The sequence below is a fragment of the Nycticebus coucang genome, chromosome 2 (genome assembly GCF_027406575.1).
Source record: "Nycticebus coucang isolate mNycCou1 chromosome 2, mNycCou1.pri, whole genome shotgun sequence".
NCBI lineage: Eukaryota > Metazoa > Chordata > Mammalia > Primates > Lorisidae > Nycticebus > Nycticebus coucang.
The window spans coordinates 28855728-28881220 of NC_069781.1; the positions used below are offsets into that span (position 1 = coordinate 28855728).

The following is a 25493-nucleotide window of genomic DNA, read 5'->3' on the forward strand; positions in this document are numbered from 1 at the left end:
GGACCTTCCGTGACATTTCTGAAGATCTGAAATCTTCAGCAGACTGACATGGTTTCCACTGCAGTGATTTTTCTAGGAATTTCAACCTTGATAGTGAGTTGAACTCAGCTGTGAGCCCTCGCCCTTTCAGCTGTGCCTAGGAAATACGGCCCAGGAAAGAAGCAGAAGCCCCTGCCTTACATCCCCAGTGCCTGGACAAGAGAGAACTTGCTGTGGGCTGCTTTGCGTTTTAAAACACTTCTTGGGAGTTCAGAAATGTGGTTTGCTCACTTAACTGTTCCTAAGATGGCTTGAAAAGTTTCAGTTTGTACACTGGTACTATGGTTTGAAATGTTTCCACTTTGGTTATCTATATTATTATACTATGTATTTATAATGTCATTTTAAGAACTATACTTGCTGTCAAAATAATATACAGTTTAATTTTCTCTTGTTTTAAGAAATATATTAAACTTTTGTAAGATAGTCACTTTTCAATGAAGAGAGCTTTCACTTTGAATTTGTAGTTGCGTGAGCAGGAAAAATCAATTTCTATCTTTCTTGCATAATGTATTGTCCCCTCTTTAAGAAAGAATAAATCTTAAGCATTGGAGTGAGGTGGCTTATTCGATGTTCAGTTGTAGATTGCAACCACAGGAGACGGAAAGACTAAAGCTCTTCCCTTCCTTTCTCTCCCTATTATTCTCTTGCCAAAATTTGAAAACTTGCTTGACCACATTGGAGTAAAATACTTACCAAGTAGCTATGAATGGTAATAGTAATGATAGAATTTATGCTTTTATTAAATTTTTTCTTTCCAAATGTTTTAAGTGAAAAATCTCAGGTGTACCGACACTCTGATTTGTGAAATACATCCCTGTCTCATTTGGAACTCTGCCAGTTAGTTATTAGCAGCATTTTATATTTATATAGTATTTTTACATCACTTAGCACAGTGCCTTGCACAAATGACTCTGGACAAATGCTTGTTGAGCTGAATCACAACTTTTAAAATCTTGCCGATACCACAATAACAAGCAGAGTGCTCTCCATTTTATGAAGTCCTTCTGCACATATTATTTCAGAACCACTTTACATCAGCTTTCTTGTGGCCTCACATCATTTTTTAAGGGTTTCATGCTCACGGGGAAGCTAAAGTTCAGCAAAGTGACCAACTCCAGGTCGTAAAGATCAGTGAAACTTGGCTTGAGATCTCTGACTCCACAGCCAGTGAACTCTGCTGTGCTAAAGAATGTTTCTTCTGCTATCTTAGGCAATTTTCACAATGCTATAAGATAGAATAGGTGTTGCTATCCCTTGTTTTGTGAGTGAAAACTTGCAGTTCATGACAGGGCTGGGCCTGGGTCCCAGCGTTTCTCTGTGCCCTTCCTACTGTTTAAAACAATCATCAGGCCCTTCCTTTGGCTCCCATGAGAATATGGAGGAGAAAAGAGTTCATCAGTGTTGAAGATTTCCTATTTAAAGGTAGAAATAATGATTTCCAAAACATCTTATCAAGAAGTTAATGATAATTAGCTTAAATTTATCCTTATACTAAGGAAAAACCCCATCTAGAAAAGACTACCGTGAGGTTGTGTTGGACTGTTTTTTATGTGGTAGACTACATGCAGATCTCATGTCTGTTACGACTCTTTCAATGATTATAATCTTCTGTTCCCCTATGTGTTAATCAGTTATTCAGTCCTTTATTCAATAAAACATTTCTTGAGAGTTTGCTAAACTGTAGGCTCCATGTCAGGGACAGTACGGGTGCTGGAGTTCACTCCTAAAAAGGCCTGTCCTTAAATCTTAGCCAGATCATCTGTAATACTAAATTTAAATTTTTGCATTAAAAGGTTAAGAAAGAAATCGGGTTTATTTTTGTTCATTTATACTTGTAAATTTATAGCTGGAATTAGCACATATTCGTAAGAGGCAAATGCCATACACAGTGAGATGGTGTATATACAAAGTGCTTTTAGCAGTGTAAAGTGATATTACAAAAAATCTAAACTTGAGCTAATATTTAGCTGTTGCTGGGATAATTATTAGTATGAATGCCATGTTCTTAGAAGAGAACTCTGAGCCCTAGGAGAATAGCTTAGAGCTTCCAAAATTAGCAGGTGATATGATACCACTCTGAAATATCAGGAGTAGAGGTGCCCTAGGGTGCTACACTGTCTTAATCAGGAAACTTGAACTGCTCCATGGCTACAGCAATGCATAAGGACTAGGAAGGTCTGCCAGCTGGGGAGGTCTTCTTGGAACTCTCAAAGCCAGAGAGAACCAGCAGGCTTTCTCAGATACAATGAAGAGGTTTTCCAGAATTTTCACAGGGCATAGAGATCAAGTGGTATGAAAAGATAGGATTAAGTTCAAGACTCAAAGATAACCTACCCTTGGAGTCTCAGAATTTGACCCAGGAAGAGAAACTTTCTCTAGGAACATGTAATGCGCGGATGAAGTAGCTTTAATAAAAATGGAGTGTAGAAATCTATCATAATATGCATTTTATAGATTTATATAAAGATTAAGCTCAAACTGGGCAACATAGGGAGACCCCATCTCTATAAAAAATAGAAAAAGTAGCTAGCATGGTTTGCATGCACCTGTAGTCCCAGCTACTTGGGAGGCTGGTGTGGGAGGATCACTTGAGTCCAGGAGTTTGAGGTTGTAGTGAGCTGTGATTACACAACTGTACTCCAGCCTGGGAGATAGAGTGAGACCCTGTCTCTAAAATATTTAAAAGTAATCTTTGTTGTATTTTCACATTTACTTTTGAGTTGTGAACTGAATGAGGGGACAGAGGAAAAGAGATAAAAAGCTCTCCACACAGATATGCTCCCTCTTTTCTGAGAGAGAAGGTGGCATGGGATCTTCAGCATAAATTTCACGTCCCTATGCGTCCTGCTTGAGTTTCAAAGTTCCTCTCAATCCCTGTTCCTGGAAGTGATCTCTGTCAGGCTGCCTTACATGCTGATCTTAGAGATTGTTAAAGTTGCAATGTTTTCCAATTCTCTCTTTAATGAGAGGTGGTTAGCTGGTAGAGCTTTCCCTTGACATCTGAGTCTAACCTGGGTTGACTTGGACAGTGGGAAGACACCAAGGCGTGCTACCTGGAGGCCCTGTATTTAAAGAAATTCTGCAAACTTTGGAAACGTAGCTGCTTATTCCAGTCAAAGGGCCGCTAAATGAACCCATTGTGACATGTCAGGACTTCCTGGTATCTCTAGTTCCCATTTTGGTTGGTAACCATCAGTGCCTCAGAAATGTGTCACTGCTAGGCAAGAAATTCTCAGAAATTCAGGCCATGAGGAGTTAGAGCAAAGTAATTTATGCAAGCTATCCAGAGCGTTCAACCTCAGGGTTTATAGGAAAAACTCCCAGGTCTTCCCATACGCAGGCCCTGATCTTGCCATCTGTTCTGAGGAGTCACCCAAGACCCTTACAGAGTATTACAGTAAGACTTTGGGGGGTGGAAATGTAACTTCAAGTGCTAGTTCAGCTAAAAGCAAATATTTATCAATATGTTGTCCTGACAGATTCTGCCATCAAAATATATTTATTATATTAACTTATTGATTATTGAAAACCTGCAAAAAATACGCATGATATCTGAAGGTACTGAGCATTTTTAGATTGTTTAAAAACAGAATTATAAATCAAGATGTTCTATCTACTAGAGTCTCAAATTCACTGCTGGAATGGGCCATAAATAATATGTGATCTTGGGTGGTGCCTGTGGCTCAAAGAGTAGGGCGCCAGCTCCATGTGCCAGAGGTGGCAGGTTCAAACCCAGTCCTGGCCAAAAACTGCAAAAAAAAAAAAAGATCTTGTCATTTTCTAGAAAATAAAACAAATTCATGGGTTAAAGTGTCTTATTTGTCACACAGCCAGTTAGTAACGCAATTCGGAGTAAAATACTTTTTTCTCTGTCCATTGTTCTATTTCTCTTTTCCTCATAATTTAAGCACCTTTTGGCAAAATGTGTTCCTTATGGTAATAGTTCCAAGACATGGTAATAGATGATGTAAGAAAAAGAAAGTATGTCTGGGGATGGGGATTCCATGATCAATTAAAATTGAAGAATTTTTCTGTCCTAGGACTTACAAGAGTTTTTAACGTGCTATTATCATACATTGTGATTTTTTTTTTTTAAAGACAAAGTCTCATTCTGTCACCCTGCATAGAATGCCATGGCATTATAGCTCATAGCAACCTCTCAAACTCCTGGGTTTAAGCAATCCTCTTGCCTCGGCCTCCCGAGTAGCTGGGACAACAAGCACCCACTACAACGCCTGGCTTACATTGTGAATTTATAAAAGGGGACAGACTGTTTGACTTTACAATGCACACCCCGTCCCCTTTCCTCAGAGCATCCATAGGTCCTTTGGGAAACATGGCTGTCCATCAAGTTTACACCTTTTTTAGAAAACATTCCTAATGGAAATACTGAATGGCATATCTTACTGGTTGTACCATGTAATCTGTAACAATCTCCAAGTTTAGTGAGATACTACAAAGAAAGCATATTTGCCATTCAGAGCTATACTTAAGGTATAGAGATTCTTTTCCACCTATGGTGTGTAAAAATCAGTATGTGTGTTTAATTTTGCAAGTTTTTCAAAGAACAATTAATATGCAAATACAGTGGTGATATGTTGATATTACATTTGAATAATGTTTTTTTGTGTGGCACTTTATAGTTTTCAGACATCTTTAGTAACACCCTATGAGATAAAGCAGTATTGTCTTCGTTGTACAGATGAAACACAGGAGTCTGGGAAAGGTTTTTTGTGTGTGTGTGATTTCCCCCTATGTTTATTCTATAGAACAATGGAGCCAGAATTCAGTCGTAGAACTTCTGACTCCAAGTCCACAGTTCTTTGCTTCACAGTGGTTTCTTATTTTTCTTCTAGCTTTAGAGTTTACAGTGAAAGGTATGAAAACAAATCCTAAAGCAGTATCACCTTGGCTTATCAAGTATCATTTCTTTGTTATTGCAGTGACCCAGAAAGTATAACTTTGATTGTACCTATCTATCTCAAAGAAAACCCTTCTTTGTCCTTTGGAGTGCCACTTATTTAGGTGACTGGAGTGTATATTCTTTGATTTTTGAACCAAGATTGGATATATAGTTGTAACTGTTTATGTAATTCTTTAAAGTGTATCATTTTTGCATTCTCAGGCAAAGGAGAGATGGCTTGAAAGTATAAAAGAATATTCAAAGACAACAATAAATATTCTCACACAAATGCTGTTTCTTAGCTTTAACTTGCTTTGACAACCTACTAATGTTACTTCTTTGTAAATGTAAAATATTTATATTTTGAAATAAAATTACTAGTGTTGGATGAATCAGATGGTAAACTTACTCTTTTATCTGTTGAGATACTTGATCTTTATAGAAGCAACTTTCATGAATACATTGTCTTTTAGGCTTTTCCTTTGGCACCAGAGCTTACACTGGATTTTATGAAATTCTTTCAACTTCTGTAAGGGAAGGTGTGTCTGGGGAGTGGATTCTGGGCACCTCAGGATACAGGCCCCTCATTGTACAAGGGAAGGTGGCCTTGCAGTAGGTAAGGATGTGGTGAGGTGGGTGGCTGAGGAGTAGGAACTGAAAGAAAAGAAAGTTGGATGGAAGACCTGTACTTCTTGGATGGACAGAAGAAGCCTAAACTTGTCTATCTCTAATACCAAAGACACCTTGTTCAGTACTGGCAAACGAAGCTGAACCGACAAGTGGAAGCGCTGCAACGCACATTTCAGCAGCGCTTGCTGGGGAAAGAACTTTCTGACACGTCACGTGGATAGTTTCTAGCTGATTGGTCTGACATTGTGGAGGGAGAAATGATCCTGGCCCAGGTGTAACGGTGGCCCAGCCAGCCTCAGATTCTTTTTTACTTGATTCTCATTGGCAGATATGGTAGCACACAAAACATTTCTTCATAGTCTCAGTCCATTGCTTAAGTGAAGGATGCATGTTTCAGATACCTTTTGGCTTGCTCTTGGAAACCTTAGGGGAGAGGTGGGAAACCTGTGGCCTCAAAGCCACATGTGCCCCTGCGGATCCCCAAGTAGGGCCCCTTGACTGAATCCAAACTACACAGAACAAATCTCTTTATTGAAAGTATTTGTTCTGTAATATGTGGATTCAGTCAAAAGGCTGCACTCAAGGATCCCCAAGGCTTAGGATAAGTAAAGTGTCCAGCCTTCCCTGCTATCCTGAGGCTCTGTGTAAGCACACAGTTGGGCTTACAGATTGATTCTTACCTGCCACCTTAGTGAATTCAGTAGAAATACACCCTGATTATCTTTTCATACAACGAATAAACTGCTCTGTGCCTGGCACTGGGAGAAAAGTAATTTTGGATTTAAAAGTAATAATGTTGAAAAGGGGACGAAGCCTTTCTTGTTGTATTCAATTTCCTCCTGAAGAATATGTCCAAACCATATCCTGAAATATACGCTGTCTTCTTGCCCAGTGCCCAGATGCTAATTAAGTGTTTGCATTTTCAAATGTTTCACCTTCAGTCCTGCTCAAAGTGTAAGAAATATACGGTCAAAAAAGGATCAGGGTGGAAGGGAAATAGGATTTTCCAGAGAAGCGACATAAAGACGAATTCCGGTCCCAGGGTCAAGGTCCCCTCCCTGCAGATGACTCTGGTTAAGCTCTACCAGTTTGAACCCCAGCGCAGCTTCCAGAAATCCTTGACGGATTTCAGAATTGATTTAGGATGAGTTACCTCTAAGAAGGACGGGAAGCTTTGTCGGGGACGGTCGTCCTCGTACAGGTAAGAGGCCACGTGGCCGTGGGAGGCCTGCAGGTGTTTAGGCTTGGCTTGCTAGCCCGGCAGGAGGTGCTTGGAACCCCTCCCTCTCCACCTAGAGGAGCCTCAGGAGAGGGGCGGGGCAGGGAAGCGTGTCGAAGGAGGCGGGGTCTTAGGGGAGGGGCCTGAGTTAGGGGGCGGGGCAGACACGGAGGCAGAACGCGACCTGCAGGGGCCGGGTCCTCGGAGCAGGCTGAGGACTGGAGCGCGGGGCGGGGCCGAGGCGGATGGGGCGGAGCGTCGGGGGCGGGGCCTCGGGCGGCGCGGGGTACGCTGCAGGCGCCGCGGCGGGCTGGCGCACGGGCGGCGGGCTGCGAGTGCCGCGGAGCCCTGGCTGAGGGACGAGTCGGGGGCCATGGCCGCCTCCCCCAGCCCCGCCGGCGTTGGTGGTGCCGGAGCTGTCTACGGCTCCAGCCCGACAGGCTTTGCCCTGGACTCGGGACTCGAGATTAAAACTCGCTCTGTGGAGCAGACGCTACTGCCTCTGGTTTCTCAGGTAAAGCGGCGTCTGGAGATGGCCCCTGGTTGTCCTCCCGCCGCGGCCGGCGATGGCGGCGGCGGCGCGCACTACCAGGCGGCGGGCAGCCGCTGCCCCACATTCGGCGCCGGCACTGCAGCGTTGCTGTCCGACTGTCTGCCCTTGTCTCTGGGACCCGTCTCGACCGAGGCGGCGAGAAACTGGACAATCCGAAATCTGGCAGCGAGGTTGCGGGGGCTGAGCAGCAGGAAAGGCTGCGAGTCAGGGGTGGGGGGCCGGGCCGGGGGAGCCGGGAGAGCCGGGGGACGGGCTGCACGGTCTGTGCACCCCTGGACCCGCCTGGGCGCCGCGGCTTCGGCGGCTGCGCGGGAGCGAGGCCACCCGTGCGGCCGGGCGGGCAGCAGAGCCAGCTCCCGGAGCAGAGAGGACCCCCGCGGGGCCCCCGCTGGCGCGTAGGGCTGTCCTGGTTGCCGCTGCGTAACCCACTGCGGCCCCCGTTCGCATCCCTAGTCCAGAGCTGGGACTGCTGGCCCCCTGGCCTGGGCATTCCTGCCGACCTCCGAGCCCAGCGTGCTGGCCCCAAGGCCTTTGTCCCTCTCCCCTGCCCGGGTGTCAGCTCCCTAGCTCGCATTTCTCCCAGCCAGCCTTTCCCCTTAAGCTGCTGCTTGTCTTCAGTCTGCTTTTGTCCGGCCTCTTAGAAGAGTGAGGTGAAGGACTGTCTGATAGTTGATCCGGATACTTTTTTTGCCAAGTCCCATTTGGGATGTATGCGTTATTGTACTGTATGCTAATCTGCTAACCGAGCGCTTAGCTTTAGAAAAGTTTTTGTTACTGAGCTGAGTTATACGCAGCCCGAGGGCTAGAATTCCTCATCCAGATCTGCGGTAAGGTACCAGGCACCATGGGGAGTGAAGAATTAATTCTATGCCTTCAGGAGCGCGTTGGCGATGTGTGACTCATCCCTAGGTTGTATGTCTTTGTGACTCATATTAGGATTACCAAGATTTTAGAAGTAGAAGGAATCTTGGAGGTTGTCTGACTCTAAATTAAAAAATTCTTTCTTCTAGCATCCTTGACACCTGGCCACCAGTACCCTGCTTAAACATGTTAGTGATGGGACGCCTGAAGCTCTTCCATAGCATTTTATTATTTTTTGTTGTTGTTGTTTTGTTTTTTTGTAGAGACCGAGTTTCACTTTATGGCCCTAGGTAGAGTGCCATGGCATCACACAGCTCACAGCAACCTCCAACTCCTGGGCCCAAGCTATTCTCTTGCCTCAGCCTCCCAAGCAGCTGGGACTACAGGCGCCCGCCACAACACCCAGCCATTTTTTTGTTGCAGTTTGGCGGGGCTGGGCTTGAACCCACCACCCTCAGTATATGGGGCCGGCACCCCACCGACTAAGCCACAGGTGCCGCCCAGCATTTTAAATGCCACCTCTTCTCTAGCCCAGTCCTGAAAACATTTAAGAACAGCAGGCACACGTGTCCTCAGATTCCTGTTATGCTGATTAAACAGCCCCATTTCCTTCACCTTCCCATGGCTCCTAGAGCAGTGATGAATGTACCTGGTTCTCCCTTCCCTCTTCTCATTCCTGTCTGGTAGATGCAGTGATCAGTGGGAAGGCAAGCCGGGATCCCTTAGTAATGTCTGGACTGCTCCTCCCCCCCAACAGAAGACCACCACCACCAGTACAGCCAGGACCCCAAATGAGAAATAATGAAGCTGTTTTAAGAGACAGGGAAATAAGATAGTGATGGAGTTCAAGTTGATGCTGTTTTATCCATTTATTTAATAATACTTATATAATGCTTTCTGTGTGCTAGGTCATGTTCTAAGCACTTTATAAATATTAACTCATTTAATTATTATAACAACCTTGTGAGGGAGTTGTATGTTTATTCTCATGATACATACAGATGGGGAAACTGAGGAACGGTGAGGTTAGGTAATTTGTCATTTGGGCTTTCAACTGTAAGTGCCACCCTGGGATTTGAACCTAGATATTCTGGATCCCTCAGCTGTGCTGTATGCTGTGTCCCCTCTAGAGAGCAGAAGCAGTGATGCAGTCAGCTAGTAGAAGGTACAGAGAAAAAGAAAGTCCACAATCAGAAAACAAGCAAGAAGGCTGAATCTGGAGAAATGGTAACTTTTCAAGGTTAAGATGGTAACTTTTCATAGTCCTACAGTTCTGCATTGTGTAATTCTGGGGTAAAAGAAGGTGGGGAGAGTAGGGGAGTGGTGGAAGAAAGTATGAATTGCTGCTGCGAGTTAAACTAGAGATCAATGCCAAAGGGTTTTTTTTTTTTCCTGTTACAGACCTGTTCAGGGCTTCAGCTGAGGTTTTGCATTCCACTTATCAACAGCTTTATCTTTAGCACAATATTGTAATTGATATTCCTAATAATTGACTGTCTTCAACAAGAAAAAGTTAAATTATCCTTAAATTAAGAAATGTGTTAAGTTAGACTACTCTGTTAACAAAGCAGAGAAGTGTTTGGAGCACAATTTAGAATGATTTTTAAAGTTTCAGTGAGTGTAAAGAGATTAAAACAGTTCTCTAGAAAACTTGCATTTCCAAAAGCCTTATTTTCTAAGGATACTACATAATTATCCTGCTTACATTTCACTCCTTCACCAGGATATTTTAAGCGTTTTAAGCAAGTATTTATTGGGTGCTTATTAGTTGCTGTTCTTTGAGGGGCTTATGTCCTTGTTGGTAGACAGGACATGTATAGAATAGCACATGGAAGTATCAAATGAAAATCATCAATAGTAATTACTGTAAGAGCTCAGAGAAAGCGTGGAGGAGTCAGGAGCAGTGCCATGGAGGAGGCAGTGTTTTGAAGTAGACAAGTAGGACTAGCAGTGTTCATTTTAAAGTAGTTTCTATTCTGATCCCATACTGCTTTCAACTCTTCAAGTGAAAGTGGGTTAGTGGCATTATTCTGGGAATGCAAGGTTGTATTCATATTAGAAAAATGCATACAGTTTTCCACATTTACAGATTAGAAAAGATAGATGTTCATAACAATAGATGCAGAAAACAGTATTCAGTTAAGTTCAGCTTCTAATCATGCTAAAAAGCACTTAGCAAACTGGTAATAGAAAAAATTGCCTAGATATGGTAGAGTATCTGCAGAAAATTTAGAGTTAACCTCATAGCAATGAATGTAAAAGGAACATTTGCTTTAAAAGCAGAAATAAGAGTAGGATGTCTGCTATCATAGCTTCTATTTTACACTGTACTGGAAATCCTAGCCAGTGCAGTAAGGCAAGGAGAAGAAATAAAAGATGAAAAGATAGGAAAGGAAAAATCAAAAGTCTCCTTGTGATATAATGATCTACACGGGAAACTCAAAAAGAGTCTACAATTATAAAAATAAGGAGTATGTAGCAAGTTCCCGAAATGTAGGATACTAAGGTCAATTGCATTTTTCTACATTAGTAACAGAAAAAGTAATCCTAAAAACCCCAGTTATAATAGCAATAACAGCAAAGTATGAAGTTCCTAGGAATCTATCTATATTCTGTCTATTTATCTATCTATAGCAAAAGAAATGCCAAACTTCCTTGAAAAAATATAAAAATATTACAAAAGCCAAAGTGGATCAGTATAAATGAGAGAGAACTGTGTTGATACCGAGGTTGAAATGACATGTCAGTTTCCTCTACTGATCAAATTTAACACAATTCCCATGAAAATGTCAACAGGATTATTTAGGTAGAATTTGGTAAAAATAATTATAGTGTTTATATGAAAGAACAAAGAGCCAAGAATGGCCAGGAGAAGAACAAGGTGATGGACTTGTTCTACTGGGTTTCAGGATTTATTATAAAGCTATAGTAATTAAGACAATTTGGGTGTAAGAAATGGGATGAAAACATAGACAGGTGAAACAGAATAGAGAACCCCGGAACAGATGCACACATACATAGAAATTCAGTAAATGACAACTGGCATTGATGGTCAGTGGGGAAGGAAAAACATCTAATAATATGAGGCTTGGACAATTGGTTATTTAAATAGAAAGACATGAAATTGGATTTCTGTCTGGTGTTAAGAATTTCAGTAGGATTAAGCCTCAAGGACATCAATATAAAAAGAAAAACTTATGACACTTTTAGGAAAGAAAGATAGGGCAAATCCTCACCATTTCATGTTGGAAAGGCTTTTCTAATACACCAAAAGTACAAACTCTAAGGAAAGATTGGTAAATTTGACTTGATTAAAATGAAGAACCTCTGTTTCTCAAAAGGTATCAAATCAAAGGTAAGTGTAAAGATAAGCCATGAAGTGGGAGAATATGATTGCAACAGAAATAACCAACAAATGATTCTTATAGAGTATGAATGAATAAAGGACTCCAATAAATGAAAAATGAAAAGATTAGCCATTAAAAATTGGTTAAAAAGAAAATAGTCATCTCTTAGAAAAGGAAACAAAAGACTAAAAAGTATGTGAAAAGATGTTCAGCTTCATTAGAAATCAACAAAATACAGGCAAAAAGCATGAGAAGAAGTGTTGATGAGGAACGTGGAGATGGTGGGAATATCAATGGTACAACCATTTTGGAAAATAGTTTAGTTTAATCTATTAAAATTGAAGGTAGGTATTACCTACCGCCCAAGAAGTCCACTCTTAGTCTATACCAATAGAGAAATCCCTGCTGCACACGTAGGAGAGAAATGCGTGGAATGTGGATAGCATTTTTACTTCTGCTGGTCCCAGGTTAGAAACTACCCATGTGTTTCACCTTCCTCCTCAAATGTCTTTTTTTTTTTTTTTTTAAAGACAGAGTCTCACTATGTCACCCTTGGTAGAGTGCTGTGGTGTCACAGCTCACAGCAACCTCAAACTCTTGGGCTTAAGTGATTCTCTTGCCTCAGCCTCCCAAGTAGCTGGGACTACAGGCGCCCACTACACTGGGTGGCTATTTTTTGGTTGCAGTTGTCGTTGTTTAGCAAGCCCGGCCAGGCTTGAATCCACCAGCTTTTAGTGTATATGGCTGGCACCCTACTCACTGAGCTACAGGTGCAGAGCTTCCTCAACTGTCTTTTAACAGTATGATGTTTAAATAAATTGTGGTGTGTTTATACGAAGAGATACTGTGTATTTCTGAAATGAATGAATCATGGCTATAATTATCAGTATAGAAAGTGTAATGAAAGTGTAATGTTGAGGGGGAAAAAAGGTTCAAGATCAGGCAAAACTAAACCAAATATCATTCAGAGCTATATTGTATGTGCAGAAGTTATAATAAGGGAGTGATGAACCCAAGATCAGGACATTGGCTTTTTCTGAAAAGAGGTAGGGAGGTGAATATGGACAGAGAGGAGCCAGCAGGGTACATGGACTGCCAGAGATACTGGCAATTGTTCTCTTAGGCTTAGTAGTGGGTACGTTATATGTTACATGTTGTGTATTTTATAATTCAAACAATTTTTGAAAAGCCATGGGCTGAGAACCAAATGTATTTTCTGCAGAACAACTCCCTACCTCCTCTAGTAATGACTTTATTTTTCCTGTCAGAACTCTCACTCCCAATCTTAAAACGCTTTTATCCAAGGACAGGAAGAAGGCTATCTGCCACAGAGCTCCACCCCCGAGTGGAATGTTATTCTACTGCCCACTGGTCTTTTCCTGTCTATAATAGATTTCCTTCATTGTCCATTGTACAGACCCTTTAAATTTCTAAGGTAGTGCACCTCATTTTTCCATTTTTCTCTGCATTGTCCTGGAAGCTCCTTGTTTCAGTAAGTTAGAGATGAAGAATGGATAAGAGACCCTTTCTGCTTTTTGCTGATTTGCATAGGTGTTTTTAAATTTAAAGATTAAACAAAATTCAGATGAAATGCTTTGTAAAGTAAGTGGAAGTGCTTTCTTTCTGCCTTCTTGAAAACACTCCTATGATTGATGTGTTTATTTTTATTTGTTTTCTGTAGCTGTTTATATAATATTTAAATTCTTATAATTCTGAGAATTATATATAACTAATGAGTTAAGCCCAGAGGTAAACTTCTGTGTCCCAGGATGGCTCCTAGATTATTCTAATCCTTGGGAATTTAGCCTTGCTCTTTTTCTGGGTTGCCACTACTTTTTTTTTTTTTTTTCTCCTAGCTCTTTTCACTTGCTCTCTCTCTTTTTTTTTTTTTAACTGAGTCTCATTTTGTTGCCCTTGGTAGAGTGCTATGGCAGCATAGCTCATAGCAATCTCAAACTCTTGGGCTCAAGCGATTCTCTTGCCCCAACCTCCCGAGTAGCTGGGACTGTAGGCACCCACCTATTTTTAGAGATGGAGTCTCACTCTATCTCAGGTTGCTCTCGAATCTTGAGCTCAGGCAATCCACCTGCCTTGGCCTCCCAGAGTTCACTTGCTTTCCTACTTCCCTACAAAATAAGTAAGTAAACTAAGAAAGTCTTTCAATCAAGGGAAAACTATGTACTGTCATTTATTCTAAAAAAATAAGAACAATATGGCAATCATGAGGAAAGAACAGAGATTCTAGAAATCTAACCAGTGTAATAATATCTAACAATTACACAGTGCTCTCATATACCAGTCATTATTCTGAATACTTTACATTTACTAATTTATTTCTTCCCCACCCTGATGACATAGGTACCATTATTATCCCTGTTTTCACAGATGAGGATAGGAGTCACAGGAAGGTTCGGTAGGCTGGCCATGTGGTCACATGGCACAGCCAGCATTCAAACCCAGGCAGAGAGATGTTGGAGTCCATGATTTTAACTGCTAGGACATACTTTATTGGTGATTTGTACTTCTTGACCCCCTTTGTTTAGAGGTATCAAACAAGCCCTAGTTCTTCTTGTTTTATTCCATGCAGAGTTCTTCAGTACACCAGACCCTCTTTCTTCCCCACCGGATGCCTTCTTCATCCTCTTTTCTGGTTCACTTGGGTGTTCTCTAGACTCTGAGGTCAAGGCAATTCCAGGTTGTGACACTTTAGTTAACATGCCTCCTATTTTTGCAGAGTAATAGCTAAAATTTTATTTGACACATTATAATTTACAAAGAACTCTTACTAGCTATCTTTCCCTTGACCTTAACATAATCCTGGGAGGTAAGAGAGGCAGTTTAATGACTGAGAGTGTAGGCAGTTTTCTGGCTTTGTGACCTTGGTTCTTTAGCTTTTAAATGAGGATAATAATAGCATGTACCTCTTAGATACTAGAGATGTAAGCATTAAATGAATTGATAACTAATATATGTAAAACATATAGGCTAGTGCCTGGTGTTATTGTCTTTAATAAATGTTGGCTAGTCTTATTTTTTGCACAAAAAGGAAGTTGAAGTTTAATCTCAATTGTGTAAAACTGTTTCTAAATATACATATGTATAAAACAAGAATGGAAAGAATTATGTCAAAATATGCACAGAGTAGGTGAGATTATGGGTGATTTTTTTTTTTTTCTTTTGAGATAGCACCTCACTTTGTTGCCCTTGGTAGAGTGCCATCGTGTCACAGCTCACAGCAACCTCAAACTCTTGGGCTTGAGTGATCCTCTTGTCTCAGCCTTTCAAGTAGCTGGGACTCAGGTGCCTGCCACAACACTGGCTATTTTTTGAGACAGGGTCTTGCTCTTGCTCAGGCTGGTCATGAGCTCAAGCAATCCACCTGCCTTGGCCTCCCAGATATGGGTGATTTTTATTTCTTGAGGCTTTCCTATAATTCCCTTTTCTTTTCTTTCTTTTTTTAAACAATTAACATGTATAACTTTTGAACCTCCCTTTTAAAACACTTGAAAATAATTTGAGGACACCAGTAGACCTTTTAATAAGGAATTTATGAATTGGCTTAGCTCCTCTAAATGAAAATTTTAGAAGCATACCTGTATTGGGATTGAATAATTTCCAGACTGCTTTTCAGTAAGAGGAAGGCAGCCACACCTAATTATGCACTGGGGAGGATGATTGTATGAAAGCCAAGTGTGTGTTTTGGAACTGAACAAGGGCTGGTGTTTTAGTCTAATTGCAGGATCTTTTCTTTATAATTGAAAATGTAAAACTTTCTATACATAAAACACTTCACGAACACAATTGTCTTAGTCTATTCTGGCTGCTGTATCATAGACTAGGTAGCTTAAACAACAGAAGTTTGTTCCTTACAGTTCTGGGGCCTGGGTAGTCCAAGATCGAGTGCCAAGAGATTTTGTGTCTAGTGAGGGTCCACTTCCTGGTTCATAGGTGGCTGCCTTCTCATTGTCCTCACGTGGTGGGAAGAGCCTCTTTTAAAGGGTGCTGATCCAGGCGATGCCCGTAGCTCAGTGGTTAGGGTGCTGGCCACATACATACACCAAGGCTGGTGGGTTAGAACCTGGCCCAGCCAGCTAAACAGCAATGACAACTGCAACAACAAAAACAAAATAGCTAGGCATTGTGGTAGGTACCTGTAGTCCCAGCTGCTTGAGAAGCTGAGGCAGGAGAATCGCGTAAGCCCAGGAGTTGGAGGTTGCTGTGAGTTGTGGCCATACGGCACTGTACCTAGGGTGACAGCTTGAGACTGTCTCAAAAAAAAGGGGTGGGGGCTGCTAATCTCATTCATGAAAGCTCTTCTCTCGGGACCTAATCACTTCCCAAAGGCCCTACCTCTTAATCTATTATTATTGGGTGTTAGGATTTCAATACATGAATTTTGCAGAGAGACACAATAATTCAACTTACAACAAAAACTTAACTTCTTTTTCACTCCAGAATCTCTTCCAAGATGGTGGCTTAGAATAGTTGATGGTGATCAAGCTCTCTGTTTTCCACGTGATACTGAGAATTCCTATCAGAGAATTCCTATTCTCTATCAGGTGTAGAGAAGGACTGAGCTGGTGCTAATGGAATTCATATTTGTTCCCTGCCTCCCAGTCCCATAACCTACAGTTATTCTTAAATTTCAACTACAGCAACTCTTTGATAGGACTACATAATGGGCTTTTAGAAAGCCCCTTTAAGGAAAGAGTTCTGTCCTCTTCTAAGAAAGATAATAAAGATTGAAAACCTTCAGTAAAGGAAAGAGCGCTGGTTGGGCTTTGGTGTCAAATAAAGGTGGATGAAAATTCTAAACTAAGCCACTTATTAGCTGTGTGAGACAAGTAAGTAATTTTACACAGTCTCAGTTTTCTTATCTTTCATAATAACTAAGGATTAAATAAGAGAAATGAGAGAGCTAATTATAATATACCTGTGAATGCTTACCACAGGCTGAGTACTAGGTTAAACACAGTACTTCCATCATTTCATTAAATCTTATTAACGTTATGAGGCAGAGAAGGCAGTCTGGTCAAGTGGTTAAGAGGCTACACTTTGCAGTCAGAATATACAATTTAAATCTTAATCCACTCTTCATGTCCAATTTCCTCATTTGTAAAATGGTAATAATATCTATTTCCTTGGGTTGTTGTGTGACATTACAGGGTAGTATTTTAAGAATATGGTCTTTGGCTTGGTGCCTGTGGCTCAAGCAGCTAAGGCGTCAGCCACATATACCTGAGCTGGCAGGTTTGAATCCAGCCTGGGCTCGCCAAACAACAATGACGGCTGCAACCAAAAACTAGTCGGGCATTGTGGCAGGCGCCTGTAGTCCCAGCTACTTGGGAGGTGGAGGCAGGAGAATCGCTTGAGCCCCGAAGTTGGAGGTTGCTGTGAGTTGTGATGCCACCGCACTCTACCCAGGGTGACAGCTTGAGGCTCTGTCTCAAAAAAAAAAAAAAGAATATGGTCTTTGGAGTCAAATTGTCTGATTCTGAATCCTGACTACACCACTTATTAGCCTACTACACCTTAAATAAGCATCTTTTAATATCAATTTCCTTATCTGCAAAAAAGGGACTAAGTAGTCCCTATGTCCGAAGTTATTATGAGGATTAAATTACGTTATTTATGTAAACCACTTTTACGTTCCTGCCACATAGAGATGTCAGTGTTACACCTGTCCATTTCTTTCTCATACCACAAATTTAGAGGTTTTTTTTGACGTTGCTGATCTTATCCATCAAGCAAGTCATGTTCAAGACATTCCCCAGTTTGTCCATTCCCCCTTCTCTCCATTTTTACTATTATATTGCCACCTTTTTTTTTTTTTTTGGCCAGGGCTGGATTTGAACCCGCCACCTCCGGCATATGGGACCGGCGCCCTGCCACCTTATTTCAAACCAACATCATCTTTTGCCTCATTATTGCAATAGCTTCCTAAGTGGTCTCTCTGCTTCTACTTTTATCACTCTAGCAATCTGTTCTTCCCCCAGTAGCTAGAAGTTTCTTTTAGAAAATATGGCATTTTTAAATTAAATCATAACTGTGCACATTTACTGGGTACAATGTGCTAATTTGATATACAATGTGAAATGCTCACATTAAATGGATTAACATAACCATCACCTCACTTATTGTGGTCAGACATTTATACTCTACTCTTAATAGATTTGAAATGTACCCTTGCATTGTGCACAATAGGTGAGGTCCCATCAAATACCCTCCCTCCTCCAACCCTTCTCCCTCCCCTCCCCCCCTCCTCTTCTTTCTTTCTGGACTATAGTTGTGTTTTATCATTCGTATGAATGTGTAGGTGATTATATATTGGTGTTATAATAGTATTGAGTACATGGGATACTTTTTTTTTCCGTTTGAAAAATATGGCATTTGAGATTACATCAGTTTTTTACTGCTACACAACAAATCATCCCAAAACATAATGGTTTAAAACAACATTTATTATCTGAGCTTCTGTGAGTTAGGAATCTGGGAGTAGCTTACTTGGGTCTTCTGATCTCTCCTGTCTGCTGGCAGCAGCCCTCAGCATCTTCCTTGCTGTTGGTCAGAAGCTTCAGTTTTTTATCACTTGGGCCTTTCCATTGGGCTCGTCAGGTATATATGAAGTGAGAACTGGCTTCCCAGAGTGGATGGTCTTAGAAAGAAAGGTGGAAACTTCAGTGACTTTATGACTTGTCCTCAAAAATATCATACTGTCACTTCTGCTTTATCCTGTTAGAAATCAGTGACTAAGTTCAGCTTGCACTCAAGGAGGAGAGACTCCTTAAAGTGAGGAAAAGCATAGAATTTGTGGATATACTTTAGAACTGCCATGCTTCATTCAACCTGTGGTCAATTCTTTGTACCTGCAGCAACGTCTCCAACCTCAACTCTTCCAAAAGTGACAAAAATCAACTGGGGTCTAAATCTGGTTCAGATGAAGCTTCGTATATGTAGTAGTTCTTCAGGTGTACCTCCTTTCAGCTATAGAATAACCACTATAGATCCTTTTGTTTAAAAACAGGAAAATAGGAAGTGTAACATAACTGCTATATATTTCTGTTCAAAACGGGAAAAATAAGAGTCACTGGTTTATAGCATTCTGAAGTCCTCCTGGGCAAAGTTTGCCAGTTCTTTGAGTAAGTCTTGGGAATACTTCTTCGTGCCTCCTGGCACTGGCCTCTGAGTTTCAGGAAAGGTGTAGCTCATGTTTGCAGCTTCATAGATTTCTTAGCCTGTTCTCTGCCTATGGGAATTCCCTTTCATTTTGTGTTGATCTGTCTCTGTCCCAGCTGGTGGTGTTTCTATTGACATGGTTATCTTAAAAATTTTGTTGGTCTCTTATGCATTTCTTTGAGATATGTTTTGTTTTAACTTGGGCTTCGCCTCGGCCTGCTGAGGGATCTAGACCCCTTTAAACTTCTTAGGAGATGTGTTCTTCAACTCAACAATTGACTGAAGGATCTTTCAGAGATGTGAACATAAGATTTTAAGGTCACACCCTTGTCTTCTTTTTTGCACTGTCCCTTCTTGACAGTGCCCTGGATTTTATTCTTGCTTAGAAGCTATCTTAGTTTTAGCATGATGTGCCATCTGAACAGGGGATTTTCCAAACCAGCAAGTTTGGGCTTATTTTGTTTAATAGAGTCTCCTTTAACTTCTCCCTCTTCTCTCACATTTTACCAGGAGCAGCAAGAAGAAACCAGGTAGTACCTTCTAAATCTGCCTTGAAATCTGCTTCTCCTGGTTCCTTAGATACATTTTCTCCTTTCCTTATTAATGAAGGTGGCTTTTGTCACTATGTAACAAGGATGCCACTTTTCTCCAGTTTCTAATGTGATGTTTCTTAGTTTGCTTTAAACTTGGATCCATAGCTTCTACGATGACCTGAATGCTGTTGTCCTTCCAAAGTCCATGTGTTGGAACTTAACCCCCACAAGGAGGGTAATTAAGAGGCCGTTGGGAGTGATCAGGTCATGAGGGAGCCCTTGTGAGTGGGGCTTATAAAAGGGGCTTATGAAAGAGGCTTGTGAGAGCCATGTGAGGACATAGCAGGCCATCCATGAGGAATAGGCCCTAAGCAGATATCAAACTCAGCAGTGCCTGCATCTTAGACTCCCTGGCTTCCAGATCTGTAAGCTATAAAGTTCTGTTGTTTCTGAATTTCCCAGTCTGAGGTATTTTGTTACAGCAGCCCAAACTGACTAAGACCACTTCTTCGAAGGTCTTGATGCTTCTCCAGTCTCTTTGCTACTTCCAACTGTTACTCCTCAAAGTTTGTTCAACATCCACTGCCTGATTCCAAAGCTACTCCTACATTTTAGGTTTAGTTACAGCATCACCCCATATCTAGGTACCATAATCTGTATTAATTATCTATTGCTTATGAATAAAAATAACCCCAAATTTAGTGCCTTAAAAAAATTTATCTTATGGTTTCTGTGGGTCAAGAATTCTAGAATGGGGCTCTCCAGAGGGTTGTTTGAGTGTCCTCTGTGACTGACCCTGAGAGAGAGTGAGCGAGATGGCAGTCCCAGTGTGTTCAATCATCTCTTCTGGAAAGCACTCCATTACTTTCACTTTTTTCTCTTTATTCGAAGTGAGTCTCCAAGTCCAGCTCACTCTCTAGGGGAGAGAAATGAGTCCCTTCACCACCACCCCCAAGGGAGAAGTACAAAACAATATTTGGACACATTTTAAAACCATTGTAGAGATTGTATCACTTTCCTGCTTAAAAACCCTTCTGTGGCTTTCTGTAAAACACAGAATAACATTCTTTAATCTAATGCACAACCTTGGCTGGCCCTGGCCCATCCCATCTCTCAGATGGTGGTTTGACACTTCTCTTGTCCACTGTGCTTTAACCCTTTCTGGACTTATTTATTCCTTAAACAGACCACGCTTATCCCTAAGGGCTTTTTGGTTTGTTTTTAAACCAACTGTTTCTTCTCTCTAGAATGCTCTTCATCCCCTGATCTTTGCCAGCCTGGCTCCTTGCTGTCATTTAGATCTCGGCGTAAGAATGATTTCCTCATGAATGGAAGACTATCCAATTTCAGATAGCTACACTTGGTATTGCATTATCCTATTTTAACATTTTGCATTGCATTTACATTAAAGATTTTGTTTCATTTACCCTGTAGGGGCTTATAAAAAGGCTTGTGAGAGCCATGTGAGGACATGTGATTGATTATTGGGTGTTTCTCCCCCTCCTTAACTCAAATGTAAGCTCCGTGAGAGTGTAGGCTTTTTCTTTCTTGTTCTTGTCTAGAGTTTTATGACAGTGTATAACCAATATATTTTATGTGACTGACTTATTGCTCTTTTACCATACATAAACCTACAGGGGAGAGGAGTGTGTTAGTCTTGTTTGCTGATGTTTCTTTAGGACCTAGCATCTTGTAGATATTCAAAATTTGATGAAAAAATCTTTTGATGAAAAGCAATATTGTAGATGAGTAAGTTTAGAGAGATTAAATAAATTTCTCTAGATCACTTAGTTGGTAATGGCCGAGGCAAGACTCAAACTGAGGCCTTTTGATTAATTTCAAACTATTAATGCCTAAACATAGAAAGCAGTGGTCAGCAACCTTCTTGGCACTAGGGACTGGTTTCGTGGAAGACTGTTTTTCATGGACCAGGGAAAGGAGGATGGTTTGGGGATGATTCAATCACATTACATTTCTACCTCAGATCATGAGGCATCAGATTCTCATAAGGAGAGCATGACCTAGATCCCTCACATGCCCAGTTTACAGTAGGGTTCACGCTCCTATGAGAATCTAATGTTGCGGCTGATCTGACTGGAGGTGGAGCTCAGGCGGTGATGCGAACAATGGGGAGAGCTGCAGATAAAGATGAGACTTTGCTGGCTTGCCCACTACTCACCTCCTGCCAACAGGCCTCAGACTGGTACTGGTCTGCAGCCTGGGGTTGGGGACCACAGATAGAAAGTGCTTGGTACATAGTAGTTGCATGAAGAATAAAAGTCATTCCCTTCCTCTTCTCATAAAACCCTGTGTTCTTTGGGTTGTAAATATTCTGTATAAATTATTTGAAAGTTATACTCAGCATACCTGTACTGCTTGGAGTCTATGTTTTTTAGGCCATGTTCTTTAATAAATATTTTACATGTCAGCATTGTTCATGTACTAGTTTCTTAAGATAGCTTGGAGTTTTATGTTTGTTTCAATGAGCTAACTTTATTTCAGGGCATGGAACCAAGTGTTAAAACTTTTGAAGTTTAGTTTAATTTTTGTCTAGTTCAACCATATTTAACAAAGTATAAACCACAGATCACAGTGGTTGTTCTAGAGTATCTAATTAACTTAGTAAATTTGTGTGGCACAGCTATATTATTTTGTAGGCTCCACAGTAGGCCGTGGAGTGGAACACAAGGGGAAGAAGATGCTATCTCTACTCTCAACAGCCCCTCAATTCATAGTAGAGGAAACTGGACCATACTTTGGTTTTTTTATGGGTTCTGTGAATGTAATGGTCTATCCTCTCCTACTTTTCTTCTGTTTTTAAGATTTATTGAAAGATCTGGTGGGCCTCTGGAGCTGTGTATGCCCCAGTTAACTGTCCTCAGTGAACTTGGAGTTGTAATTAACGGGAACATTGTCCTGAGGAATGGTGCAGGATATTTTGCTGGTTGTTTCTGTATTGAATTATCTGAAACTATTGATTTAGTCTATTGAGCTAGTTCAGTGTGCTGGGCTTAATTTTCTTGGTCTTTGTGCTATAGATTGAAATAAAAAGGTATTAAAGTAAAATGTAAGCAAATTGCTCTTGTTTTTATTTTTAGATCACCACACTTATTAATCATAAAGATAATACCAAAAAGTCTGACAAAACTCTGCAAGCAATTCAGCGTGTAGGACAAGCCGTCAACTTGGCAGTTGGAAGATTTGTTAAAGTAGGGGAAGCCATAGCCAATGAAAACTGGGATTTGAAGGAAGAAATAAATATTGCCTGTATTGAAGCCAAACAAGCAGGTATGTGGATATTGATTTTGAAGGCTATTCCTACCAGTTTTATTGCTTTGGATATGATGACAAATTACTGTCTTATTTTGAGTAAAGATGTGTAGCTCTACAATTATGGATGCCTAAGACATTGCTGGCCTGGATTAACTTTTCTTGGCTCAAGTCCTAAATCTGAAATGCAGGACTCTGAAATTCCAAACTATTAATGCGTAAATATATTAAGCAGTGGTCCCCAACCTTTTTGGCACTAGGGACTGGTTTTATGGAAGACAAACTGGTGAGAGTAGTGACCTGCCATCACCCAGTGAAATGTGAGACATACAGAGAAGTGTGATGCATGGACTCTGCTCTCCAGGAGCCTATCAGTTTAGTTTCCACCAAGTAGCAAGTATAAATCAACATTAGGATGCATCATTTCTCTACAGTAAACAAAGTGCAGTAACTTCAGACTTTATGATTTTTTTTTTTTTGAGACAGAGTCTCACTGTGTTGCACTCCATGGAGTACTATGGCGTCACAGCTCACAGCAACCTTAAACTCTTGGGCTTAAGAATTCTTTCGCCTCAGCCTCCCAAGTAGCTGGGACTACAGGTGCCCGCCACAATGCCTGGCTATTTTTTGGTTGCAGTTGTCGTTGTTTAGCAGTCCTGGGCCGGGCTCAAACCCGACAGCCTTATGTATGTGGCTGGTGCCATAACCACTGTGCTACGGGCACCAAGCCCAGACTTCGTGATGTTTGACAACTCTTTATACCTGGTAGCACAGAAGACTTTGAGAACTACAAATAGTTCAGCTTGTTGAAGTATCATTTATCCATTTACTCTCTTAATAAATAGTTACTGAGTACTTACAATAGGCCAGGCATTCTTCTAGGCTGCAGGGACATATCCATGGATAAATAAGTGAGAAGTCTTCCCTCATGGAGCTTGCCCTCCAGTGAGGGAGACAGACTGTGAACAAATGAATAAATGTGTAATGTCAGGTGATGATAGTTATCATGAAGAAAAAAATAAAGCAGGGTGAGAGTTAGGAGGCCAGTGGAAGTGCTGTTTTAAACACACTATTGACATCTTGGGCTCATTAATTCTTGGCTGTGGGAGGCTGTCCTGTGCATTGTAGAGTGTTTATCAGTATCCCTCTCTTCTGCCTGCTAGATGCCAGTAGATAACCCTCTTCCCCATGTGACAGCCAGAAATATCCGCAGGCATTGTTGAATGTCCCTTACGGGGTCAAACGCCCCCAGTTGAGAACTACTGGGATAGGGGACTAGGAAGAGCTTCTAGAGAGGGAACATGGATCAGAGACTATAATGAAATGAGGGCCTAGGCTATGTGAATCCTTGAGGGAGGGCATTCCTGGCAAGGAGAAGAACAAGAATAGGTGTGACCTTTCAGGCAGTGACAAGAACTTTGGACAATGTTCTAAATGTAATGGGTGGAGGGTGGCCAGAGGGAGGTTTTGTGTCAGGCAGTGATGTGATCTCATTTTTATTTTAAAGGGATAACTGGTGGCTCCTGTGTAAAGATTAGATTTTATGGAGTGTGATGGTAGAGCCAGAGAAACTGATTAGGAGGCTATTGCAGTGGGCCAGGTCACAGATGGTGGTGACCTACACTAGGTGATGGTATTTGAGGTGTTGAAAGCTGGTTGCATTTGGTTATGTTGTTAAGCTAGAGCTGATATGATTTGCTCGTGGTTTGAGTGTGGGATGTGACAAGAGTCATGAGTAACTCCAGGGTTTCAGGTCTGAACAGCTGGTACAGAGGTGGGCAACCCCGAGGAAGGAGCAGCTGTTTTTGGAGAGTTATCAAGAGGGTGATTGTGTTAATACCCAGTAAATATGGAGGGGCTACCTAGATCATACACAGTCCTGTGTGTTATGTGAATGGCTTCCAATATTAATCTATAGGTAAAAGGGAGTCATTGAAGAATTTAGAGCTAGATGAAAGACTTAATGTTTTGTATTAGACATTTTTCTGATAGTATGGAGGAAATGCATGAATGAGGGCAGGTTGAGAAATGGTTGAGACAGGAGGCACGGAGATTTATAGGGAAGCTTTTTCGGTAATACTAGTGAGACCAAGACAGTGTAGTAGGGCTTAGAGAAGAGAGCACACAAAATACTCATTAAGGACATCGAACAGCTAGAACAAGGTTATTGATGAAAGGAAAGGACGGACTCTGGATTGATTCTTGAGTTTTTAGCCATTTATTGGGATAGACAATGGGTTTTATGTAGGAAGCAGGGGAATGTCCTTATTCTATCCATAATTTATATTTTTCCTACTTTTAGAAAAATGTTGGAAGAACTTACAAAAAGACGTGTTCAACAAACCTATTAAAATAGGAGATGAAACAGATATACCAGAAACATTATTATTTTAATTAAGCATGATTTATCTTTGTACATCCTGGAAGGCAAGACAAAAATGTTGGAGACAAAGGGTTATATAATTCTCATTGTTGAAAGGAAACAAGCCAGCTTGTAAGAGGAGAGAGTTTTTTCATGGTTATTGTGTGGGTGCTTGTGAAACAGACATTACATAATGCAGTGGGCGATTCAACAGAAAATATAGAGATGTTCTTCATACATGGGCCACTATGAAAGTTTTAAGACAGACTGTGTTATGGTCCATTATTTCACGTCCCAAGAAACATAGTCAACAGGATCCTTACCAAAACAAAAAACAAAAAAACAGGGTCCTTACTAATTCAGCAGTGCAAGTTTCAACTTGCTTGGTTTATCTGTGTTGTTGGGGGAGAGCTTCATTTGTTTTCATCTATACAGATTTTACATTTCTTGATTTCTGTGTATCTTAAAACTTTCATAATGACCCACATATTACTATTTCTTCTAACAACTCTTTATTAAAGTAAGAGTAGGGTTTGTTTGTTTTTTAATGAAAAGGCAACCTAAGACCAGCTTAATAGCACATCACTGTGCTGTGTA

General features: G+C 41.1%; 2 protein-coding genes across 4 annotated transcripts in view; both read left to right on the forward strand.

Moving 5' to 3' along the window:
* TMEM245 (transmembrane protein 245) overlaps positions 1-408 on the forward strand; it is a 103832-nt gene extending 103424 nt beyond the window's left edge. For both annotated transcript variants that reach the window (XM_053566318.1, XM_053566325.1), the window contains one exon: positions 2-408. In XM_053566318.1, coding sequence (XP_053422293.1) covers positions 2-47 — 46 coding nt within the window. In that variant the 3' untranslated portion in view covers positions 48-408. The remainder of the gene's footprint in view (position 1) is intronic.
* A 6663-nt stretch (positions 409-7071) lies between these two features.
* CTNNAL1 (catenin alpha like 1) overlaps positions 7072-25493 on the forward strand; it is a 68155-nt gene continuing 49733 nt past the window's right edge. Inside the window, exons 1-2 of one of the 2 annotated variants that reach the window (XM_053566363.1) lie at positions 7072-7308; positions 22363-22552. In XM_053566363.1, coding sequence (XP_053422338.1) covers positions 7168-7308; positions 22363-22552 — 331 coding nt within the window. In that variant the 5' untranslated portion in view covers positions 7072-7167. The remainder of the gene's footprint in view (positions 7309-22362; positions 22553-25493) is intronic. The other variant, XM_053566373.1, reaches the window with a different exon arrangement.